At 41.3% G+C, this 23,446-nt stretch overlaps 1 protein-coding gene across 1 annotated transcript in view; it reads right to left on the reverse strand.

The window, feature by feature from the left end:
- Positions 1 to 2,579: 2,579 nt before the first annotated feature.
- Positions 2,580 to 23,446, reverse strand: part of LOC139154084 (vomeronasal type-2 receptor 26-like) — a 28,995-nt gene continuing 8,128 nt past the window's right edge. Inside the window, exons 2-6 of the mRNA XM_070728515.1 lie at positions 14,769 to 15,060; positions 13,070 to 13,927; positions 11,452 to 11,679; positions 8,432 to 8,558; positions 2,580 to 3,481 (exon numbers count right to left, since the gene is read on the reverse strand). Of these exons, the coding sequence (XP_070584616.1) occupies positions 2,580 to 3,481; positions 8,432 to 8,558; positions 11,452 to 11,679; positions 13,070 to 13,927; positions 14,769 to 15,060 (2,407 nt within the window). The remainder of the gene's footprint in view (positions 3,482 to 8,431; positions 8,559 to 11,451; positions 11,680 to 13,069; positions 13,928 to 14,768; positions 15,061 to 23,446) is intronic.

Raw genomic sequence — 23,446 nt, forward strand, 5'->3', positions numbered from 1 at the left:
ACTTGATCCACAGCTAGAACAATATCTCTCAGCTGTGGCAAGGAAGGCATTTGGACAGGTTCACCTGGCGCACCAATTGCGGCTCTATTTGAACAGGGAATCTCTTTTCACAGTCAGGCTCTCATCACCTTGAGGATTTACTATTGCAATGCTCTCTACATGGGGCTACCTTTAAAGAACATTCGGAAACTGCAGTTAGTCCAAAAAGCAGTTGTGCTCAGTCAGATCTCACAGAGTCGTACCACCTCTGGCTGGCCCTGCCTCACCCACCTATCCACCACTTACTGCTCATCCTGCCCACCCTACCCAGTCACTCCTCATCTTGCCTCCATGACATAGATCACTGTGTGGCTCCTCACTTATTTGACTACACAGTTTATCTGGCTTGTCCGTCTTCCCAAGCAGTGCCTATGGTCCAAATGAGTGGCCCTGATTTGCCTGCCTGGGTAAGTAAGCCTGAGAATTATGGCCTAACTAGTTGCCCCCTGTCCTCACCTGACTTCCCTACTCCCTTCCACAAAACCTGCAACCCCATCATGCTTCCCTGCCTTCCCCATGGCCTCCCTAGCAGTCCTTATAGCCAGGCCTGCTTACCTGCACTCTCTACTTTCTTACACATGGTCCGTGGCCATGCTATGCTTCCTTTCCCTCCCCATGGCCTTCACAACTGTCCCTATGGACAGAGCTGTTTGTCTGCCTTCCCTTCTCCCTTCCATGTGGCCTGCAGTTTGCCATGCTTGCCTATTTTCAGCTCAGCCTTCTCAATAGTGAGGCCCACTTCCACATGACCCACAACTCTATGCTTGCCTGCCTTCTTTGCAGGGAAGGGAAGCAGCTGGTCTTTTGTTGCCTTTCATTGGAGTGCATGGACTGAGAAGGCGCTCCTCCTGCCATCCCTTTTCTTCCCATTTCTCTTCCCTGTCCTCGGAGAGGGGCGTAATATAAACCTAATAGTAATAGTAAAAATAATAGTAAAAATAATAGTAAAAATAATAGTAGTAATAATAATAATAATAATAATAATAATAATAATAATAATAATAATAATAATAATCTCTTTGTGGGCAGTGGGTAGGGTCCCCACCTCACCCAGATGCCCCCAACAAATTGCCCAAGCATTTCTTTGCCTACCATATTTCCAACTTCATCATAGTTCTTACCATTGTGTGCAGGGAAACGAAAGCTTGTATGGAGATAAAAAAAATGTTCAATCAATCAATTCCAACATTTTCCAAAAGAAAACAATCTTATGAAGTTGGAATTGATTGAGTGAAGATTTTTTAGACTCACACAATTTTTCATTTCCCTGCACATGATGGTGAGAAATGTGATGGAGTTGGACATTAGGTAGGCAAAGAAATTTGGGAGAAGCGAAGGCATCTGGGCAGTGGTGGTGGTGGGGAATCTCTGTGGCATGGCTTGGGGCTGCATTGGCAAAACAAGCAACTGAATGGCTAGCATGAAGTAAGAAAGAACAAAACAGTTCCATCCCAACAGGCCCCCTCCTGCCACCAAGCACGCCAAGCTATGCTCCATTCACCTGCTCCATTTCCCACCATTCCCATGCTATCTGGGAGGCAAGTCACTTGTCTGTGCCGCTTCTGAAAGCTTTCTGCACTTCCTGCTGCTTCCTATGCTGCCTGGGAGGGAGGCTGCTAACTGCACTTACCAGAGCTTCCTGCTTACCTCTGAATGCTGGATGAATGCTTTCCATCTTGCCAATGGCTTTTTGACACTTCTTCTCCTTGTAGCATTGAGCTTTATTTAATCTATTTATTTATTTAATCTAATTTGTATGCCGCCCAACTCCTGAATTACTCTTGGTTGGTTTTAGAAAGCCAATGCTGCTTCTCCAGCTGCTGAGCTGGAGCACTTTTGAAATCCAAGAGTTCTGGACTTCAAAATACAAGGAGCTCAGTTCTACAAGGAGAAAAAGCACCAGGAACCCATCAGCAAGTATTGTAGGGCATTGCTGGAACTTCTAAACTGTGTGGTCTAGGTGGAAAATAATGACAACACTGCATCCTGAAATGCTCTAATTGCCCCAATCCTGGCTAGTAAAACAGAATATAATGACCAGTAGTACAAGCAACTCTTATTTTCATATATTAATCTTGAACTAATATATAACATTGCCAGGTTATTGGTGGTGGCATACAGAATTAGACAAAGAATAATTAAGAGCCATAGAACTTATTTCAATAGAAATTCAGTATTCCCCACTAGTCATTTTTTATGTCAGATACAGTACTGTATCTTCCTCACATTTGTTAAGAACTCTATAATTAACCATTTTGGTTTAGTTTTAACTAATAAGAATGAAACCTTTTAGCATATTTTTCTATATATCATTCCTTGTTACTTATTTTTTGATTATCTCTGTATATTCAAAAACTATTTTCCTTTCTTCTTTTTTCTGCTTATTAATGATCACAATAAAGTTATTTAAATTTAATAAAAACAAATTTCAGGAATAATCTAATGAAGTTTTTATTAAATTTCAATTCAAAAAGACTTTATGAAATGGAATGAGCTAAAGTACTTAAACGATTATGCATTACCGTGAAACACAGAAATACTTATTTTTCTTTCCTTATTAAATGTTCCTTATTATTCATCTCGGGTCTCAATAAAATGATGTAGCATTTGGGGGAAAATATACACCCCAGTAAACCAGCACTGGAAGATAAGATAGAGAAGATTTCCACAGCTACCATGTATTTCCCTTTGGTGCTCAGGTAGGTTGGAACAAATGTCAGCCAAACACTGCAAAACACCAACATGCTGAAAGTGATGAACTTAGCCTCATTGAAACTGCTGGGAAGCTTCCTTGCCTGGAAAGCAATATTAAAGCTGACACTAGCCAGGAAGCCCATGTAACCCAAGACAGAGTAAAACATGATCACAGAGCCTTCATTGCATTCCATTATGATTTCTCCCTTTAGTGAGTGCAGATCTGTATCTAGATAAGGTGGAGAGATACTCAACCAAATAATGCAAATTCCCAATTGGATGAAAGAACCCAAAAATACAATAGAATTGGCCAATCCTTTCCCTACCCATTTTCTTATTCCAGAGCCTGGTTTAGTTGCCATAAATGCTAGAATCACAGTCATGGTTTTTGCCAATATAGATGAAAGGGCCACTGAGAAGATAATGCCAAATGTTGCTTGCCGTAGAAGACAGATAATCCTTTTAGGTCTTCCTATGAATAGGAAGGAGCAGAGGAAGCAGAGAAAAAGGGAGACGAGGAGAATACAGGTGAGGTTCCAATTATTGGCTTTGACAATTGGAGTCCCTTGATGCATCCAAAAGACTCCAAGAATGAAGAATGTAATCAAAGAGAAAGCAATAGCCAATGTTGTAAATAGGATCCCCAAAGGTTCATTGTAAGAGAGATAGGTGAACACTTTGGGAATACATTGATTTTGGATACTATTGGGATACTGATTTTCTGGACAGTTCATGCAGATATCCATATCTGATAAAAGACAAAAGAATATATTGTTTTAAATATATCAAACTTTTTATCAATTTACAATACAAATAGCACAATTGATGTTGATAGCAACTACATATTTTAAAAATACAAAGCAAAAGAAAGTATATTCTGTCCTATTAGGTTTTTTAAAACTGAGGTGATAGTTATTAATAGACTCTTTATGTAGTTTATTACTATCTCAATTTGGACTAAAAACAGCTATAGCTTAAGAGACATACATAGTATGTTTATAGAAGTAAATATTATAAATACTTTAATTTAATATGGAAATATAAGGAATGGATGGAAAAATTGGAGAATCCAGGACTCAAGAATGTAAGTCTATGTTGTAATTATTAGAAATGGAACAAGAGTAAAGTTTCATTGAAACACATTTTTTTCTTAAAACCTATATACAGTGGTACCTTTACTTAAGAACTTAATTTATTCCGTGACCATGTTCTAAGTAGAAAAGTTTGTAAGTAGAAGCAATTTTTTTCCATAAGAATCAATGTAAAAGCAAATAATGCATGCAAACCCATTAGGAAAGAAATAATAGCTCGGAATTTGGGTGGGAGGAGGAGGAGGAGGAGGAAGAATAATAATAGGAGGAGGACAGTCACTGCTGAAGAAAGAAGGTGAGGTGAGGGTAATAAAAAAAATCCAAAACTTTAAGGCTTAAAAAAAAAAGAGGGACTCTGAGGCAGTGAGGATGAGTGTGCGCCTCTCATACACCCAGTGTGAGGCTGTCTCCCATGCTCTGCGCCAGAGAGAGACATCCGGGGGGAATAGCAGGAAACTGGCCAGGCCTTCATGCTCTCAAAATTCCTGGGAAATTTTTCTGGGCTCGTGTTCTTAAGTAGAAAATGGTTCTTCAGAAAAGGCAAAAAAAACCTTGAACATCCGGTTGTATTCTAGAAAAATTCTTAAGTAGAGGCGTTCTTAGGTAGAGGTTCCACTGTATTAATTTTACTTTGAGATCAAATTTCATATTTTTAATTGCAGTTATCTGTTGGAATTACATTTCTATTAAATGGTAGTTAAATTATGGAAATAGATTCCCCATTGTTTACTTTTTGTTTGGGACAGAGATATGTTATTCAAAATTGGAAGGATAATTATATAATTTATTAGACTTGTATGCCACACTGAGTCTTCGGAGAGGGGCGGCATACAAGTCTAATATATTATTATTAGTAGTATGTCAATACAACACAGCAAACAAGAGCACTATGCTGGATTTCGTATTTCATCACCAGTTGGGCACTTCCCAAGCACCTAAGACTGAGTGATGTAGCAGCGAATTACGTTTCCTGATCCCAGTAAAGCAGCCTTTTGCAATTGACAGATGGAGATTTTGTCAATTCTGATGGTTTTCAAATGTCTGCTGAGATCTTTTGGCACTGCCCTAGCGTGCCAAGTACCACTGGGATAACTTTCACTGGCTTATGTCAGAGTCGTTGCAGCTCGATTTTTAGATCTTCGTATTTCACTAATTTCTCTAGCTGCTTCTCCTCAATTCTGCTGTCCCCTGGGATTGCAATGTCGATGATCCATACTTTCTTTTGCTTCACAATCAGGATGTCTGGTGTGTTATGCTTCGGAATTCGGTCAGTCTGAAGTCAGAAGTCCCACAGTAGTTTTGCTTGCTCATTTTTGACCACTTTTTCGGGTTTATGATCCCACCAGTTCTTTGCCACTGGGAAATGGTAGTTCCAGCACAAGTTCCAGTGGATCATCTGTGCCACAGCATCATGTCTATGCTTGTAGTCAGTCTGTGCAATCTTTTTGCAGCTGCTGAGTATAGGACTGATTGTTTCCTCTGTTTCTTTACAGAGTCTGCACTTTGGATCGTCTGTTGATTTTTCAATTCTGGCTTTGACAGCATTTGTTCTAATGGCCTGTTCTTGTGCCGCCAGTATCAGTTCTTTAAGTGTTCCATTTGTAAGCTATGACCAGGTCTTTTCTTTATCCACTTTGCCTTCAATCTTCTCCAAGAACTGGCCATGGAATGCTTTGTTCCGCCAACTGTCCATATGACATTGAGTTACAGTTTTTCTGTACTGGTCCTTAGTTTGCTTCACCTTGAGAAGCTTCCTATTGTTGACCTCCATCAACGTTGACTCTTTGCTCTCCTTCACATAGTCAGCTAATGCATGCTTCTCTTCTTCCACTATCTGCTTCACTTGCAAAAGTCCTCTGCCACCTATTTTCCTTGGTAAATACAGCCTGTCAACATCACTGTGGGGGGTTTAGTGCATGTTGGTTTGTCATTAATTTTCTGGTTTTCCTGTCCAAGTTGTCCAGTTCTGCTTGAGTCCAGTTCACTATGCCAGCTGTGTATCTAATGACAGGTATGGCCCAAGTATTTATAGCCTTGATAGTGTTGCCACCATTCAGTTTGCTCTTCAAAATGTTTCTGGTCCTCTGGCTGTACTCTTTGCTGATCACAGTTTTCACATGGCCATGATATTATTCAGTTGCATGATGCCCAGGTATCTGTACGCTTCTGGCTGGTGGCACTTGATGGTTTGAACATTTGGCATTTCAATGCGCTCACTTTCAGTGATATTCCCCTTTTTCAGTGCCACTGTGGCAAATTTATCCAGGCCAAACTCCATGCTGATGTCATTGCTGAAGCTTCACACAGTGTTGGTTAGTGACTGTATCTCACTTTCTGATTTTCGGTACAACTTCAGGTCATCCATATACAGCAGGTGTGAATTTTTTGGTGAATTCCTAGCAGTTTGATAGCCTAGGTTTGTTTTCTGTAGGATGAGTGACAGTGGGATTATAGCGATGGTGAATAGCAATGGGGACAAAGAGTCCCCCTGGAAGATGCCCCTTCTGATGTTGATCAGTCCATAGCTTTCATTCCCAACAAAAAGCTCAGTCTTCCAATATTTCATTGCCTTTTCTATGAATTTTCTGATGTTTTCATTGACTCCAATGACTTCCAGGCATTTTATGATCCAGCTGTGTGGCAATGAGTCAAAGGCATTCTTGTAGTCAATGCAGGTCATTATTATTATTATTATTATTATTATTATTATTATTATTATTATTATTATTATTATTATTGAATCTATGGCCCAGATTATTCAATTCATTTAAAATTAGATATTGCCTTTAAATATCTTTAAAATTAGTTTATGCCCTGCATTACTCTTACTACTATGAGGATCACCCATAAAGTAATGCACCACATTTTTTTTCTCAGCCTATAGTAATGGTAAAAATGCAAAACTTTAGATATACATTATTTGAATTGTCAGGAGTGCATGTGTAAATTTTGCATTTCTTCAGACAGATAGCATAGTTGCAGCAGTGTTTTGAAATGGCATCTGTAGGTATTGTACATTACAAGCAGTGTGTCATCATTGGATTTCTCACTGCAGAGAAAAAAGCTGTTGGGAACATTCCCAAACCTTTGCTTAGAGTTTATGAAGAATCTGCAGTTGAAAGAAATATGGTTAGTCGCTGGGCAGAGAGGGAGAGGCCATTAGAAGACGATTTGGCAGAGATCCAAGATTTGCTGCATTCGGGGCAGCCAGATGCAGTTTGCTGATGTGCTCATTCGTGAGGACTGACACATAATGACTTGGCAGATGATGATGAAGTTGTCAATCAGCAAAATAAGCATGGGTGCAATCATCTGTGCTCTTGATTACTCAAAAATGTGTGTATGATGGGTTCCACACTGTCTTACAAATCTCTCAGAAAAAAACATTTCTTCTGAGCTGTTGAAACATTTTGAAGCTGAGGGGGGCGTATTCTTGTCCAGGATTCTGACAGGTGATGAAACCATAGTTCACCATTTTGAGCCCGAAACAAAATGGCAGTTAATGGAATGGCATCATCCTCAATCTCCATAGAAGAAAAAATTCAAAGCAATTGCTTCCGCTGATAAGGTCATGATCACTGTGTTTTGGGACTGTAAGGGTGTCATACTCATTGGTGTGATGCCAAGAGGTAGCACCATTAATTCTGAAGCTTATGTGACGTCATTAACCAAACTCAAGAAGCACTCCCGGTGACTTCGGCACCATAAAAACTCATGTGAATGTTTGACTCAACATGATAATACTCGGCCTCACACAAGTTTGAAGACTTTGGAACACATCACTAAACAGGCTTGGACAGTGTTACCCCATTCACCCTACAGCCCTGACCTAGCTTCCTCAGACTTCCACTTGTTTGGGCCATTAAAGGATGCCATTTGCGGAAGACATTTTGAGGATGACGAAAAAGTGATTCTGACTTTGTGACCAGATCAAGGAGTGGTACCAACAGGGCATACAAATCCTTGTGTCTTGCTGGAGGAAAGCCAGAGAACGGGATGGAGATTACATGGAAAAATAGGGAATGTATAAGAAACATCATTCTTTCTTGTGTGCAAGTTTCATTGTGTTCAATAAATAATTGTTAAAGAAAAAAATGTGGTGCATTACTTTCTGGGCGACCCTAGTAGTTTTTCTCATTATTCCTATCACCCTTCTCCTCCCACTTATGACTATGTGACTGTAACTTGTTGCTTGTATTTATATTTATACAATTTATATTAGTATCAATTCTTTCCTGATTGCTTATTTGACCCCTATGACAATCATTAAGTGTTGTACCTCATGATTCTTGACAAATGTATATTTTATTTTATGAACACTAAGAGCATGTACACCACAGACAAATCCTTGTGTGTCCAATCACATTTGCCCAATAAAAAATTCTATTCCATTCTTTTCTCTTCACATAGAATATATGATCTTAAGTGACTTTGGTTCAAAAAGTTATATGTACAGTGCATGAGATAGATGCATGGGAGAGTAAGAAAAACTTTGTAAGAATAAGAATACTGATTATATCTTCATGTTTCTGTACTTAAAAAACAAGACCCTTTGGCTGAAACTTTGCTTGTCAGTTAGCCATTGTCTTAACCTCTTTTTGTCCCACCTATTTTGTCAGAGATCTTCCCTTCTGGACAAGGTGCACAATCATAGCAGCAAAATTTCTCTCCTTCCTTCTTCTTCTTGCTTGAGCCTACATCACAGTGGTCATTACACAGAGAAACAGGTACCACCTTATCAGAAATACATATGAGAGAATCAAGAAAAGAACACCTGCATTAATAGAATTTTATCAAACAACTCACACTTGTGATGAAGAAGAAAATGAAAATTGAAAATCTTCAATTAATGGGAAGGAATTGGCAAAAAGAAATTCTCCACAAAGTTAGATTTTCACAGGATCTGAAAGCTTTTTTTAATTATTCCTCATGCTGTTTCGGAAGATGAGAAAATGCCAGCACGAATGTCAAGATTCTATTTTTGCCAGAATTTTTCAATAAGTAGCTTAAATAAGGCATTACAGATGTGTTGATTTATGACTAGTCATTTCAGTCATAAGTCAAGGTATACCGTATTTTTCGCTCTATAAGACGCACCTGCTGATAAGACGCACCTAGATTTTAGAGGAGGAAAATAGAAAAAAAATATTTTGAGCCAAAAAGGGGAGAGGAAGAGAGGAAGGAGTGAAAGAAGGGAGTGAGGGAGGAAAGAAGGGAGGAAGGAAAAGGAAAGCAAGAAATGGAGGGAGGAAAGGAAGGAAGGAAGGAAGGAAAGAAAGAAAGAAAGGGGGAAGGGACAGGAACAGAGGAAGGAAGCAAGGAAACCTATGAAAGGGGAGAGTAAGAGAGGAAGGACTGAAGGGAGGGAGGGAGGGAAGAAGGTAGGAAGGAGAAAGAAAAGAAGAAATAGAGGAAGGGAAGGTAAAAGAGAGAAAGAAAAAGAGCAAGAAAGAAAGCAAGAAAGAGAGAAAGAAAGAAAATTAAAGAGAAATAAAAATAGAGAGGGGGAATGAAAGAAATGGAAGGAGGGAAGGAAGGAGAGAAAGCAAGAGAAAGAAAGAAAGCAAGAGAAAGAAAAAAGAATGAAAGAGCAAGAGAGCAAGAGAGAAAAAGCAAGAGAGAAAGAAAGAAAGAAAGAAAGAAAGGCAACTTCAAAGAAAGGCTCACTGAGCATCTCTCACTCTCTCTCTTTCTATCCCTCTTTCTTTCTTTCTCTTCCTTTCTCTCTCTCCTCTTCCTTTATCTCCTCTCTCTCCCTCCCTCTCTCTTTCTCTCCCCCTCTCTCCCCCTTTCCCTCTCTCTCTCCCTCTCCCTCTCTTGCTATCTCTCCCCCCTCTCCCTCCCTCTTTCCTTTCTATCTCTCCCTCCCTCTTTCCTTTCTATCTTTCTCTCCCCCTGCCTTTTTCCAAGCCCTTCCTTTTCCCTCTCCCTATCTAACTACCCCCTCTCACACCTTTCTATCTCTCCCTCCCCCTTTCTCTCTCCCTTCCTTCATCTTTCTTTCCCTCTCTCTCTCTCCATCCCTCTTCCTTTCTCTCTTCCTTCCTTCCTTTGTCTCTTTTTTGTTCTTTCTCTCTCCCTCCTTCCCTCCCTCTATGTCTTTCCCTCTCTCTCCCTCCTTCCCCCCTCTTTTTCTCTCTCTCTTGCTTTCTTTCCCTCTCTTTCTCTCTTGCTTTCTTTCTCTCTCATTCTCTCTCCCCTCCTTTTTCTCTCTCTCTCTTTCTCTCTCGTTCACCACGCCGGCAACAGAGAGAAAAAGAAAGTGAGAGAGCCGGAGAGAGTGGAAGTAGAGAGCCGGCGGCTGTTGTCTTCGCCTCCGCCCACCGGCTCTGCAGCTAAGAGGCAGCAGCTATCAGCCCCCTCGCCCTCCCAGACGTCCCCAGCGCCCAGCCACGCGCCGCCTCCCGTTAGCCCGGCTGACTTTCCTGCTACCATTTTCTCTTCATGGCGCAAAGCCACAGTCCTGGACTCCCGGATCGCTCGCTTCTCCAGCCAGCAAGCCGGCTGCGCGGCGCTTTCCTGGGCAGATGGCTTTGCTGACCGGAGAAGCGAGCGATCCAGGAGTCCGGGACTGTGTGGCTTTGCGCCATGAAGAGAAAACGGCCCAGGCAGCAGGGAAAAGTCGGCCGTTTTCTCTTCATGGCGCAAACCCACACAGTCCCGGACTCCCGGATTGCTCGCCCCAAGGCAGGAGGCAGCAGCGGAGGAGAGGGGGCAGATCGTGCCCCAAGGCAGAAGACAGCGACGTTGGAGAGGGGGCAGATTGTGCCCCAAGGCAGAAGACAGCGACGTTGGAGAGGGGGCAGATTGCGCCCCAAGGCAGGAGGAGGCGGCGGAGGAGAGGAGGCAGATCACGCCCCAAGGCAGGAGGTGGCAGAGGAGGAGAGGAGGCGGATCGGGCGGGCAATAGGGCAGGGTGGAGAAGCCAGGGGCGCATTTGGCCGGAGGCACCGTGGGGAGGCAGGGGCGGCCGCGGCTCCCTTTACTCCTACTACCACACCTCCCCCCCTCCCTGCCTGCATCTTCGCTCCATAAGACGAGGCTGATTTTTCATCCTACTTTGGGAGGAAAAAAACTGCGTCTTATGGAGCGAAAAATATGGTATGTGATTTGGTTTTACACCTGGTTTTATAATAATTGTAATTTGAATCACTATGGGTATGCAATAAATCACATGGTTCATATTTGATTTATATAGTTAATAAGCAAACCAATAGTGCTAAATGTACAGTGATGAACATGGAACTGTTGATCTCTGCAACTGGTTATAAAAGTGAATTGATTTGCCAAATGCCTGATCACATGGCTGTAGAGGAACTAGACATTGTAACTTGAGTGATAAATAACTTGTTCATTCTGTTTTAAACTGAAAAAAATTAATAAATGATTGATAACTATCTGTACCTAAATTCACAATCTTTCTTTCCCAGGCAAAATTGTAAGCAGTTCTCTTAAGACATGTCATGGACACATCAGTGTTCAAAAGTACATGTAGAAAATGCCATCACTATGGAAAGCTCCAAAACATCAAAACATCACATTCTTCAAGTATTTTCATGCATTTGACAATTACTCTAAAGAAGGATTTACTTTTGTTATTATTTGATAATGTGCAACTTTTTCTCACCTGGTTAAAACTCCTATGCCATACTATTTCATTGTCATTAAGAGTTAATTCTCTGCCTGATGGAGCCCGAGGTTCTAATGTTCCAACTTTGACTCGTGAAAAGGAATTATTGGGCAAAATAACCCAGTTTACAACATAAAAATCTGTAATCAATTCTTTGTTTTCATCAAAACTAATAGTGTCGCCCATACTGTTGTTGAATACGATGCTTTCCAAGGTGGGGTGAAACTATTTTATATGAAAAAGAAAGTAACAATTTAAATCACAACAGGGGAAAAACCTATCAAATTGGACATTGTGGTTTGAAAAATACAAATGAGGATTCAGGATGTCATTGATGATGTTTATATTTTTGCTTATGCATATAGGGCTGAGAGACAGCAATTGGTCCAAGATTCCTAGCTAACTTTGAACCTTAATGATTACACCATTTGAACCTTAATGACTAAAGACTCTTCATAGTTTATCCATATTTCACAAATACAGCCATTTATTTCAATACATAGACATTGGATTCATTACAGATTAAGAGTGTAGGTTTAATCTACTATTGATTGGTACTAACATTTAACCCATTTTTAAAAACACTATATTATTATTATTATTATTATTATTTATTATTATCTTCAAGAAAGAGAAGCATCCTAGAAAAATTATTGTAAGTGTTATTTAGAAATAGTGCAACAGAAGTGGAAAGTATGCAGAGAACAAAACAAACAAATATAAACAAATAATACAAGATAAGAAAATAATACAAGTCACGGTGCTGCAATGACTAGAGTGCAGTACTGAAGGCTGCTTCTGCTGATCACCAGCTACCAGTGATTTGGCAGATCAAATCTCAACAAGTTCAAGGTTGATTCATCCTTCCATCCTTCTGAGGTCGGTAATAGGAGGACCCAGATTGTTGGGGAAAATATGATGACTCTGTAAATCACTTAGAAAGGGCTATAAAGCACTATGAATTGGTATGTAAGTTTAAGTGCTATTGCTATAAACAAGTAAGAATTATTTGTAAGAATTATTAAGAGCATTAGGAAAATTCATTCACTGAGTTTGGCCTAGTTAGCTTACTTTCAGATTGTTTGTTATGTAGAATCAGAATGCAATATACATGGGGCACTCAAACAGAGCTGTCCAAATTCCATTACAAAGTGACAAGTCCTCGTAATACACAGTTATCATCTACTATTACTAATTCAACCTGACCTTTAGAAGACATGGCTTTTTTCTGTATTCTAAAACTCCAAATGAACACACAATGTTAACAAATTCCTGTATGTCTTTCAAAGTAACTACAGATTTTTTGAAACTAATAAGGACTATGGGCCCAATGAATTTTTTGGAATAAATGGCCCAATGAATTTTTCATAATAAATGATCAATTTCTTCAACAATTAAAAGCTTTTAAAATGGTGCTTACATTTTTTTATACTAGAGAGTACAATAACTAACTAAAATGTTTTTCTTTCATAGAAGAAGACATGTTCCTTTCTATAGCATTCATTGGGGCCATAGTGCTATGAAACATCATTTGCATACCATTGCTAGGGATTAGGGAAACATGATAATCCAACTACATACACAACATTTCTCTATTTAAAATAAAATAAAGTACCTGCCATGGTTTTAAATTATGAAATATTAATTGTTCTCTTTCTATTAAATGTTTATATCTGGATCTGAAATTGAGTAAAACATGCAAAGAATGAGACAAAATATAGACTGCATTATAAATGTTGTAACTGTTACCACTCATGTTCATATCAAATAATATATTTGGTAAATTCTCTAATTTTTCATCCCCGGTGCACCATAATTTGTTATTTTCATTTACACTTGAAATTAATAATGGGCAGTCAAATGCCTGCTCCCAAAATTTATGAACAAAATTGTCTTCTTTTGCCCAGGATGGCCTTACAGTGTGAAGAAATTCTTGGAATCCAGAGGGTTCTTTTGAACGAATTGCAAATGATAGAGTTCCATGGAAACTTTGCATATCCCAAAGTCTCTGAAATGACAGTGAATCATAATTCCAATGAGATGTAACAATCCACACTTTACCCAAAGGTGGCCATGAAGTCAAAGATGCTATAAGGATAATCATCCTCATATTTTGCATGGATGGTGGTGCTGCATAGATTAAACAAACTTTGACTTTATCTTCCATAAAAAGTTGGTCATATCTTACGTCCATTGAAATCAAGTTTATATATTCCTCCAGATATGTCTTCTTTGGTGTTTTAAGTATGAAAGCATAACAAATATTGTTTTGGGAAAGCAATGGTCCAATTTTTTGAAAAAACATGTCTCCATGGTCATCATCCACAGCCATGATCCCAATCCAATTCCATCCAAAATGCTGAAGTAATTGAATAATACCAGTGTACTGATACATTTCATTTGGGACCATCTGGTATAAGAATGAAAATATATTTTTGTAACCATGGATTGGTGTAAATGCTCCATAAACCAGCTGAAAGTAATGTAGAAAATAATCAGAACCATTATGTGAAAATTTGAAATGTATTCATCTTCATGTGCCATGCTGGTACCATGGTTAGAATGCAACACTGTGGGCTACTATTGCTGGCTGTTGGCTGCTAGTAGTTTGGCAGTTCAATTCTTAACACATCAAGGTTGGCTCAGCCTTCCATCCTTTTGAGGTCAGTAAAATGAGGACCCAGATTGATGGGGCTATTAGAGAGGACTTTAAAGCACTGTGGAGCAGTATAAAAGTCTAAATGCCATTGCTGTTATAACTAAACGAAATATTGACACACATAATGGAAATTGCTGGAAATTGTGCAGTAAATTCATTTACCCGCAATATTACATCAGTTAAAAGGGTTGCCTATATGTTTCTGATCCAAATTTAACTGAATGTGAAAATATAGCACAAAATCAAAATCCAGGTATTTATGATCTGCAAAAGTCTTCTTGCCTGATCACATGAAGGGAGGCAAGCAGCATGTAGCCAAGACAGAATATTTTCTATATTGGTCCACCCTACTTTGAAACTCAATACCACACAAGTAGCAATTAGAAAATATTATTTTTAATAGTGGCATCACCAGGTGAAGTTCAATGCCAATAGGTGTTTCGCAATCTGCAATATTTGGAAGAAATTGCAAAAAGTACCCAGTTTATAAATGCATTCCTCCAATTTATACATATAAATAAGAATTGAAAGTAAAATTGCATGTTCTTTTAGATACACTCCTGTGAAGTCAACTTTGACAAATATCCTAAGAATTTTTAAGAATCCAAGAATCTAAAAAATGTGGGATTTACAGGGAGCCATTTCAAGGGCCTACCTGTGCAATCTTATAGTTGGCAAGAATATTGGCCATAATGGATGTGGTCCCCGTCAAACGACCCCCAATGGCAGCAATAAATCTTTTTGTTAAATCACAGGTGTAGTTGGGAATCAATTTCTGCTGGGTAGAAAGTAGGTTCAATGTTGCCTTATAGCTTATCCTCTCAGTAAAGTAGTTGTTCATAATGTAGAAACCCAAAGTGACATTCGGTAAGAGTTGAGGGTTCCTATTGATCTCCTTGATAGCAAATACCAAAGCAAGGATGTACTGATATGACTTAGTTGAAGAACTGCAAAAACCAACCAAACAAACAAAAACACACAAAGAAAAACAACCCTGAAAAGCATCTATTTTGAGACTGTCAGAAAGTAGTGATTTCTGACAGTGTCAAAATGGGTGAACAGTGCAGTCAGGCAGTACGGAAAGCGAATAGAATGCTTGGCTGCATAGCTAAAGGTATAACTCGCAGGAAGAGGGAGATTGTGATCCCACAGTATAGAGCGCTTGTGAGACCACATTTGGAATACTGTGTTCAGTTCTGGCGACCTCACCTACAAAAAGATATTCATAAAATTGAACGGGTCCAAAGATGGGCTACAAAAATGGTGGAAGGTCTTAAGCATAAAACGTATCAGGAAAGACTTAATGAACTCAATTTGTATAGTGTGGAGGACAGAAGGGAAAGGGAGGACATGATCAAAACGTTTAAATAGTTAAAGGAATAATAAGGTTCAGGAGAGAAGTGGTTTTTAATAGGAAAGTAAACACAAGAACAAGGGGGCACAATCTGAGGTTAGTTAGGGGAAAGATTAGAAGTAACGTGGGAAAATATTATTTTACTGAAAGAGTAGTAGATGCTTGGAACAAAATTCCAGCAGACCTGGATGGTAAATCCACAGTAAATGAATTAAAACATGCCTGGAATAAACATATATCCATCCTAAGATAAAATATAGGAAATAGTATAAGGGCAGACTAGATGGACCATGAGGTATTTTTCTGCCATCAGTCTTCTATTTTTCTGTGTTTCTATCTTAAAGGTCTTCTAGTCTAACACCCCTGCTCAAACAGGAGATCCTATTCCATTCTGGAGATATTGCTGTCCATTCTCTTCTTGTAAAGCCTCTAGTGATTGAGTATCTATAACAACTAGAATCAATCCATTAAATTTTCTCATTCACAAGCAATTTAACTGTAGTTCTAGGTTGGATCTTCCTTGGATAATTTTACATCTGTTACTTCTTATACTGTCTTAGGTGCTCTGGAAAATACTTTGACTCATCTCTTCTGTTTGACAGCCCCTCAAATATTGTTTTCATGTCTTCCTTAGTCCTTAGATTAGTTCTTTTTATTGTTCATGGTATGTTTTAACCTTCAGTTCCCTAATATTTTTTATTCCTCTGTTCTGTGCTGAATTCTGAATATTTTAGGAGAATTGTATATTGATTTGGTGCAATGTGTGAAGCCATATGGACTTTTCTACTTAGTAGACAATTTCTTTTTAACAGAATTAATAGAAAATTCCTAATGACATTATAGTTATGATTTTTTTTAAAGAAATTGCTACTTTATAATCCTGTTACTTAACTCTTCCCCCAACCAATAATTTTCCCCAATTCCTTCTAGTCTGAAGAGGAAAATAAAATAGATATTTTTACATCACTTCATTGATAGCCATCTGAGAGGGCTCTTCTGTGAAGGAAGGACTATTGTGAAAGACAAAGGCTTGAGAGATTATTGCTCCAATGATAAAATCTCCAGGCTGAGCAAAATGATGGTATATAGGAAGTAGGTCATCAGGTATGCTACAATTGATAGCATATGATTTGTACATAGTACAGAACAGGAACACAAGAGGTAGTATTCTTGTCAGCCTCATCCTATTATTAACAATTTCTATCCTGACAAAGATACATGTTCCTTAAACAGAAAAATATATCTATATCACAAGACAACTCTATATGCAGTATAACAAATGATATTTTGAAGATACCTAAGACACTTCTATTATTAGGCTGACTTTTGGAATAGTGAATTTAATATAATTGTTAATATTAAAGACAAAACCTGTAATTTTCACAATTCAATATTATGCACATTTCTCCTGAGAAATGAGCTAGACCTGTTTATTTAGGGACTATAATATGGTTAGATTTTTGATGTCATGAAAGTGTCATTACCCTTGTCAATTACCATTGATTCTCATGAATATATTTTTGCAAATATATTGTGAACATATATTTTCACAATAATATGATTACAAGCTGTTCAAATCATCATTCAATAATGAGATTTATCTATATTTTATTCTTAATATTAAATGTTGTTCCCCTTTAGGTATTGGGCCTGACAATATGTTTCTCTTAAGAAAGTTAATTTTTTAGGATCTACAGAGAAAAACTATATGTTGTTTTAATCTAATTATGTCAAAGCATGGAATGTCATAAACAGAGATTAGTCATAACAAATTACAGTCAACAGAAATGTCTATTATACAGATACTGATACTGGAGTTGCTCTAGTTATGGAAATGGGAGGCAGACCTAAAAAAAAATCTGCAACTACTTGAATGTACATTCATAGTTCACAGAATATTCACAGGTCACAATTTAGAATTATCAATGGGGCTAAGTTCCTATTAAATTGGAAAGTCTTTTTTTATTTGAAAAAAACAAACAAATTATGATGTGATCAGGAACTCATATAGACATGGATTAAAATATTAGATAAATAAGTCTTTATGTAAAGAATTTGTATCAGAAAATTTAAAAAAGACTAATGAAGTGTAAATACATGGCTTTTTAAAAATTTTCTGATGAACTAAGTAAATAAGTAGTAGTAGTAGAAAGTGTGATCCAGGGGATCAAATCTATTATTAATAGGAAACAATATTTAAGCTCAGGATTGAATTACAGAGTTATTTTCCAGAGATTGGTTGATTTCTTGAAAATATTTCATTAACCAACTAGGTAGCATAATTTCAACTTGAGCATCCTAGATCTAGGTACAAAACATGCTAGACAATTCCTGTAAGCCTCAGATTCAGACAAATTTCCAGTTCTGGTGATAGCAGAGAGAGGAATGAGGAGCGAACCCCATGGAGGACAACAGTGAATAACAACTATTATTTATTTATTTATTTATTTATTTATTTATTTATTTATTTATTTATTTATTTATTTATTTATTTATTTATTTATTTATTTATTACTTAGATTTGTATGCCGCCCCTCTCCGAAGACTCGGGGCGGCTCACAACACGTGGAAACAAATCATAAATAATCTAACAAATTTAAAATTAAAAGTTTTAAAAGACCCCATATACTAACAGACATACACACAAGCATACCATATATAAATTAAACATGCCCAGGGGAAGATGTTTCAGTTCCCCCATGCCTGACGGCAAAGGTGGGTTTTAAGGAGTTTACGGAAGGCAGGAAGAGTAGGGGCAGTTCTAATCTCCGGGGGGAGTTGGTTCCAGAGGGCAGGTGCCGCCACAGAGAAGGCTCTTCCCCTGGGGCCCGCCAACCGACATTGTTTAGTTGATGGGACCCGGAGAAGGCCCACTCTGTGGGACCTGATCGGTCGCTGGGATTCGTGCGGCAGGAGTCGGTCTCGGAGATATTCTGGTCCAATGCCATGAAGGGCTTTAAAGGTCATAACCAACACTTTGAATTGTGACCGGAAATTGATCCGCAACCAATGCAGACTGCGGAGTGATGGTGAAACATGGGCATACCTAGCTAAGCCCATGACTGCTCTCGCAGCTGCATTCTGCACGATCTGAAGTTTCCGAACACTTTTCAAAGGTAGCCCCATGTAGAGAGCATTACAGTAGTCGAACCTCGAGGTGATGAGGGCATGAGTGACTGTGAGTAATGAGTCCCGGTCCAGATAGGGCCGCAACTGGTGCACCAGGCGAACCTGGGCAAACTCCCCCCTCGCCACAGCTGAGAGATGTTTTTCTAATGTGAGCTGTGGATCGAGGAGGATGCCCAAGTTGCGGATCCTCTCTGAGGGGGTCAATAATTCCCTCCCCAGGGTAATGGATGGACAGATGGGATTGTCCTTGGGAGGCAAAACCCACAGCCACTCCGTCTTATCCAGGTTGAGCTTGAGTCTGTTGACACCCATCCAGGCCCCAACAGCCTCCAGGCACCGGCACATCACTTCCACCGCTTCGTTGACTGGGCATGGGGTGGAGATGTAAAGCTGGGTATCATCCGCATATTGATGATACCTCAACCCATGTCCTTGGATGATCTCGCCCAGCGGTTTCATGTAGATGTTGAATAGCAGGGGGGAGAGGACCGACCCCTGAGGCACCCCACAAGGGAGAGACCTAGGAGTCGACCTCTGACCCCCCACTAACACCGACTGCGATTGGCCAGAGAGGTAGGAGGAGAACCACTGAAGAACAGTGCCTCCCACCCCCAACCCCTCCAGCCGGTGCAGAAGGATACCATGGTCGATGGTATCGAAAGCCGCTGAGAGGTCAAGGAGCTCCAGGACAGAGGATAAACCCCTGTCCCAGGCCCGCCAGAGATCATCCATCAACGCGACCAAAGCGGTTTCCGTGCTGTAACCGGGCCTGAAACCCGACTGCTGGGGACCTAGATAATCGGCTTCTTCCAAGGACCGCTGGAGCTGGAGCGCCACCACCTTGTCGACAACCTTCCCCATAAAGGGAAGGTTGGAGACTGGACGATAATTGTTAAGCACAGCTGGGTCCAGGGAGGGCTTCTTGAGGAGGGGGCGCACGAGTGCTTCTTTATAGAGTGATGGAAAAACTCCCCTCCCCAAGGAAACATTGGTAATCTCCTGGGCCCAGCTCCGCGTCACCTCCCTGCTGGCCAAAACCAGCCAGGAGGGACACGGATCCAGTAAACAGGTGGCGGAACTCACAGCTCCAATGGCCTTGTCCACTTCATCAGGTGTCACCAGATCAAACTCTTCCCAGACAGGTGGACAAGTACGTGCCCCAGTCACCTCGACTGACTCGTTGTCAGTCGACTTTGTTTTACAATTGGAGTCGAGGTCGGCCCGGGTCCGAGCGACTTTATCAGCGAAAAACGTGTTAAAATCCTCGGCACTACTCTGTAAGGGCTCCCCAACTCCCCCCTGGTTAAGAAGGGAGCGGGTCACCCTAAACAGAGCGGCCGGGCGGGATTCCACTGATGCAATCAAAGCGGCATGATACGCGCATCTTGCCGCCTTGAGCGCCACTTTGTAAGTCTTAATAAAAGCTCTTACAAGTGTTCGGTCGGATTCAGACCTACTCTTCCTCCATCGCTTCTCTAGACGTCTCTTTTGGCGTTTCAACTCCCGGAGCTCCTCGTTGAACCATGGGGCTCTACGGGGTCTAGCGCCACGGAGAGGTCGCAAAGGCGCAATCCGGTCAAGAGCCCCCGCCGCAGCCCTGTTCCAGGCCTCCGCGAGAGACTCCGCCGAACTGTGGACGAGTGCCTCTGGAATAACCCCAAGCGCCGTTTGAAAGCCCTCTGGGTCCATCAGGCGTCTGGGGCGGAACATCTTCATTGGTTCCGCCTCCCTGCGGGGGAGGATTGGAGCCAGGAAGTCAAGCCGTAGTAGAAAATGGTCTGACCATGACAAAGGCAATACTTCTAAGCCCCTTAGTCTCAGACCATTACTCAATTGCTCGGAAAGGAATACCATGTCAGGTGCGTGCCCTCCCTCGTGAGTCGGACCCTGTACTACTTGAGTCAGGTCCACGGCTGTCATGGTGGCCATGAACTCCTGTGCCAACCCAGAGGTTTCGCTGAGTGACGGCAGGTTGAAGTCCCCCAGGACGATGAGTCCGGGGAACTCCACCGCCAACCCGGCTACCTCCTCGAGTAGCACAGGCAGGGCTTTTGACACGCAGCTGGGAGGCAGGTACATGAGAAATAAGCCCACCTGAACCCCTAAGTCCAACTTCATCAAGAGAGACTCGCAACCCGCAATTTCCGGAGCAATGAGTCTACGCAGGCAAAGGCTCTCCCTGGCTACAATAGCCACTCCTCCCCCCCTTCCCTGGGGTCGAGGTTGATGCCATATCTGAAACCCGGCTGGGCAAATTTCAGAGAGAGGAACACCTCCCTCTGGGCCCAGCCAGGTTTCAGTAATACATGCCAGGTCGGCCTCCTCATCCAGGATCAGATCCCGGATGAGGAGAGCTTTATTTACTACCGACCTGGCATTCAGCAGCAGCAACCTGAGCCCAGGGCCAGAGTTACACTCACCACCAGTACCCAAGATTGGGCTCACAGAGCCAGAACAAGGGACCGTTATTAAGCAATGGTCCCTCGTTCCCCTGGAACGGCTAACTCTGTGGCCCCCGCCATATCTGCCTCTCCCCAGCAACACAGGGATATTTCGACCCTCTGCCCCCCCAGAGATCGGCGCCCCTTCCTCTCCTGTCTCCAGAGCATCAGGTGGGCCAGACCTATCATTCACACTACTATCAATAAACTCATCCATACCACACACAACCCCACCCCCACACACCCAATCATACCAGTCATTCCATTCATAGCCACAAGCAAATTTATCCCAGTCATCCATTACTTAGACCTCAATTATTTTAAAAATCAATTAAATTAATAATAGTATAAAATGGCAATTAATAACAATTTAAAAACACTAAAAACCGTTAAAATATAACTATATACAATATACACTAAAATTATAAGTTGATATAAAAATTGATTTTGTTGATGGTATAAAGCAGATCTTAAAATATTCTTCAATCATCAGTAATCAGTCAGTCCAGGCATGATGTTCATCTGGTCTTTGAAGGTCTTAGGTCTTAGTCTAATTTAAAAAGGCTTGATCTTAATTTCCTCTCTTTCTAGGAGTCTTTTTAAATCAGTCCACAGGGGGGCAGTGTTCTTCAATTCATCCACAGTCCACAGGGGGCATAGTCTTTCAGCAATAATATACATAGATCACAAAAATTAAGGTTAAGAGGGGAAGGAGGGGAGGGGGGGAGGGAGTAGATAGAATGGTCCTCAGTTTTTTTGACTCCCCTTGGCCCCCAGTAGCTCTCACCCACTGGTGCCAACAGGGAGGGGGCTAATTTAATTTCCCCTGAACGTCCTCGTTCATCTGTTGGTGTTACAGTTGACTTCCGACACTAAGCTCCATTTCTTCCCCGCTGTCTCTCTCTCTCCCTCGTGTTGTCTCTGCCATTCCCAATCATCACCATCTCGACACCGGACCTCTCACCTCCGGAGTCGGGCTGGGGATCCATCTCAGTGGGGGACTCGACTCCCTTTGCTCCCCACAATTCCTCTTATCACCTCTCCTCTCCGCCGGCGCCGCGAGCCTCCGACCTCTGTCCGGTCCTGCCGCCATTCTCCGCGCCGGCCAGATGTTCCTCTGGTGCCGCGCTCTCTGTCAGCTCTCCCTCGGCACCCTCGACACCCACTCAGCAGTGACTTGGTGTTCCTTCGTCCTCTCCTCTCTCTCAAGCAAGGCTGCATCTCACAGAGGTTGTATCCTCTGCGAGGCTCTGCCAAACGCCAAACGCCGAACGCCGCCACCATCTCCGCGTCTCAGCTGGCCACCTTTTCCTTGCCGCGGTCTTTCTCGCCCCCCCCCCAGGTGGGAACATTCCCGACCCTCAGGATCATAAAAGTAGGGGGGCAAAGTGACCGGTGGACACTGACCCGTCTCCAAACGTCTTGAGCCCAGATTGACCAATTTTTCTGATGATTCCCGTCGTTTCAGAGGAGCAGCGGACCCACCATGCTCCTCACCGCTCACCCGGAACCGGAAGATCATGATAAGGCTCTTTGTCCAAAATTCAAACTGTGCTAGGGGTTCCCTGCTTTTCCTGGGGAGTCTGAGCTGGTGCAGTGTCTCGAAGGACAGAACTACATGGCTGTGTCTGTAACAACTGTGGAGGGGAGGAGAAGATGGAGACGGAAGATGGGGGCCGCATGGGAGGAGAGACTGGTGGATTGAAGTGAGCCGAACTACCAAGCTGCCTTTTGATTAGATTAATAAAAGATAATTTGATTATTAAACGCCAGCAGGTGAGAGTTGCTGGAAGGGGGATAAAACCTTCTTCAGATATATTAGTGATAGGAAGAAGAAAAACTGCAGCATCACGAAGTTTAGTACCGGGAATAATACATGCATTAATGGGAATAAGGAGATCACTGACCATTTCAATAGCTACTTCTGTTCAGTTTTCTCAAAAGACACCTTACAAAATAATACTATAGAGGGATATAGCATTGCTTCCAGCTGTATGGATTCAGCTCCAGTAATTTTAGAAGCCGATGTCTTAGAAGAACTTGAACGATTAAAGATAAATAAGGCAATGGGTCCAGATGGCATCCACCCCAGAGTTCTTAAATAATTTAGATCTGTCATTGCTACCCCCCTGACTGATTTGTTTAACCAATCCCTGTTCCTGAGGCTTGGAGAATGGCCAGTGTTGTGCCTATCCACAAGAAGGGCAGTAGAGAAGAGGCTGGTAACTACAGGCCAGTTAGCTTGACATCAGTTATATTAAAATGATGGAGCCTCTACTCAAAAAGAGGATCAATCAGCATCTAAAAAACAATAACTTATTGGACCCAAATCAGCATGGCTTTACTGAAGGGAAATCATGTCAGACTAATCTCATTGATTTCTTTGACTATGTCACAAAGGTGTTGGAT

This window comes from Erythrolamprus reginae, chromosome Z, assembly GCF_031021105.1.
Source record: "Erythrolamprus reginae isolate rEryReg1 chromosome Z, rEryReg1.hap1, whole genome shotgun sequence".
Lineage (NCBI taxonomy): Eukaryota > Metazoa > Chordata > Lepidosauria > Squamata > Dipsadidae > Erythrolamprus > Erythrolamprus reginae.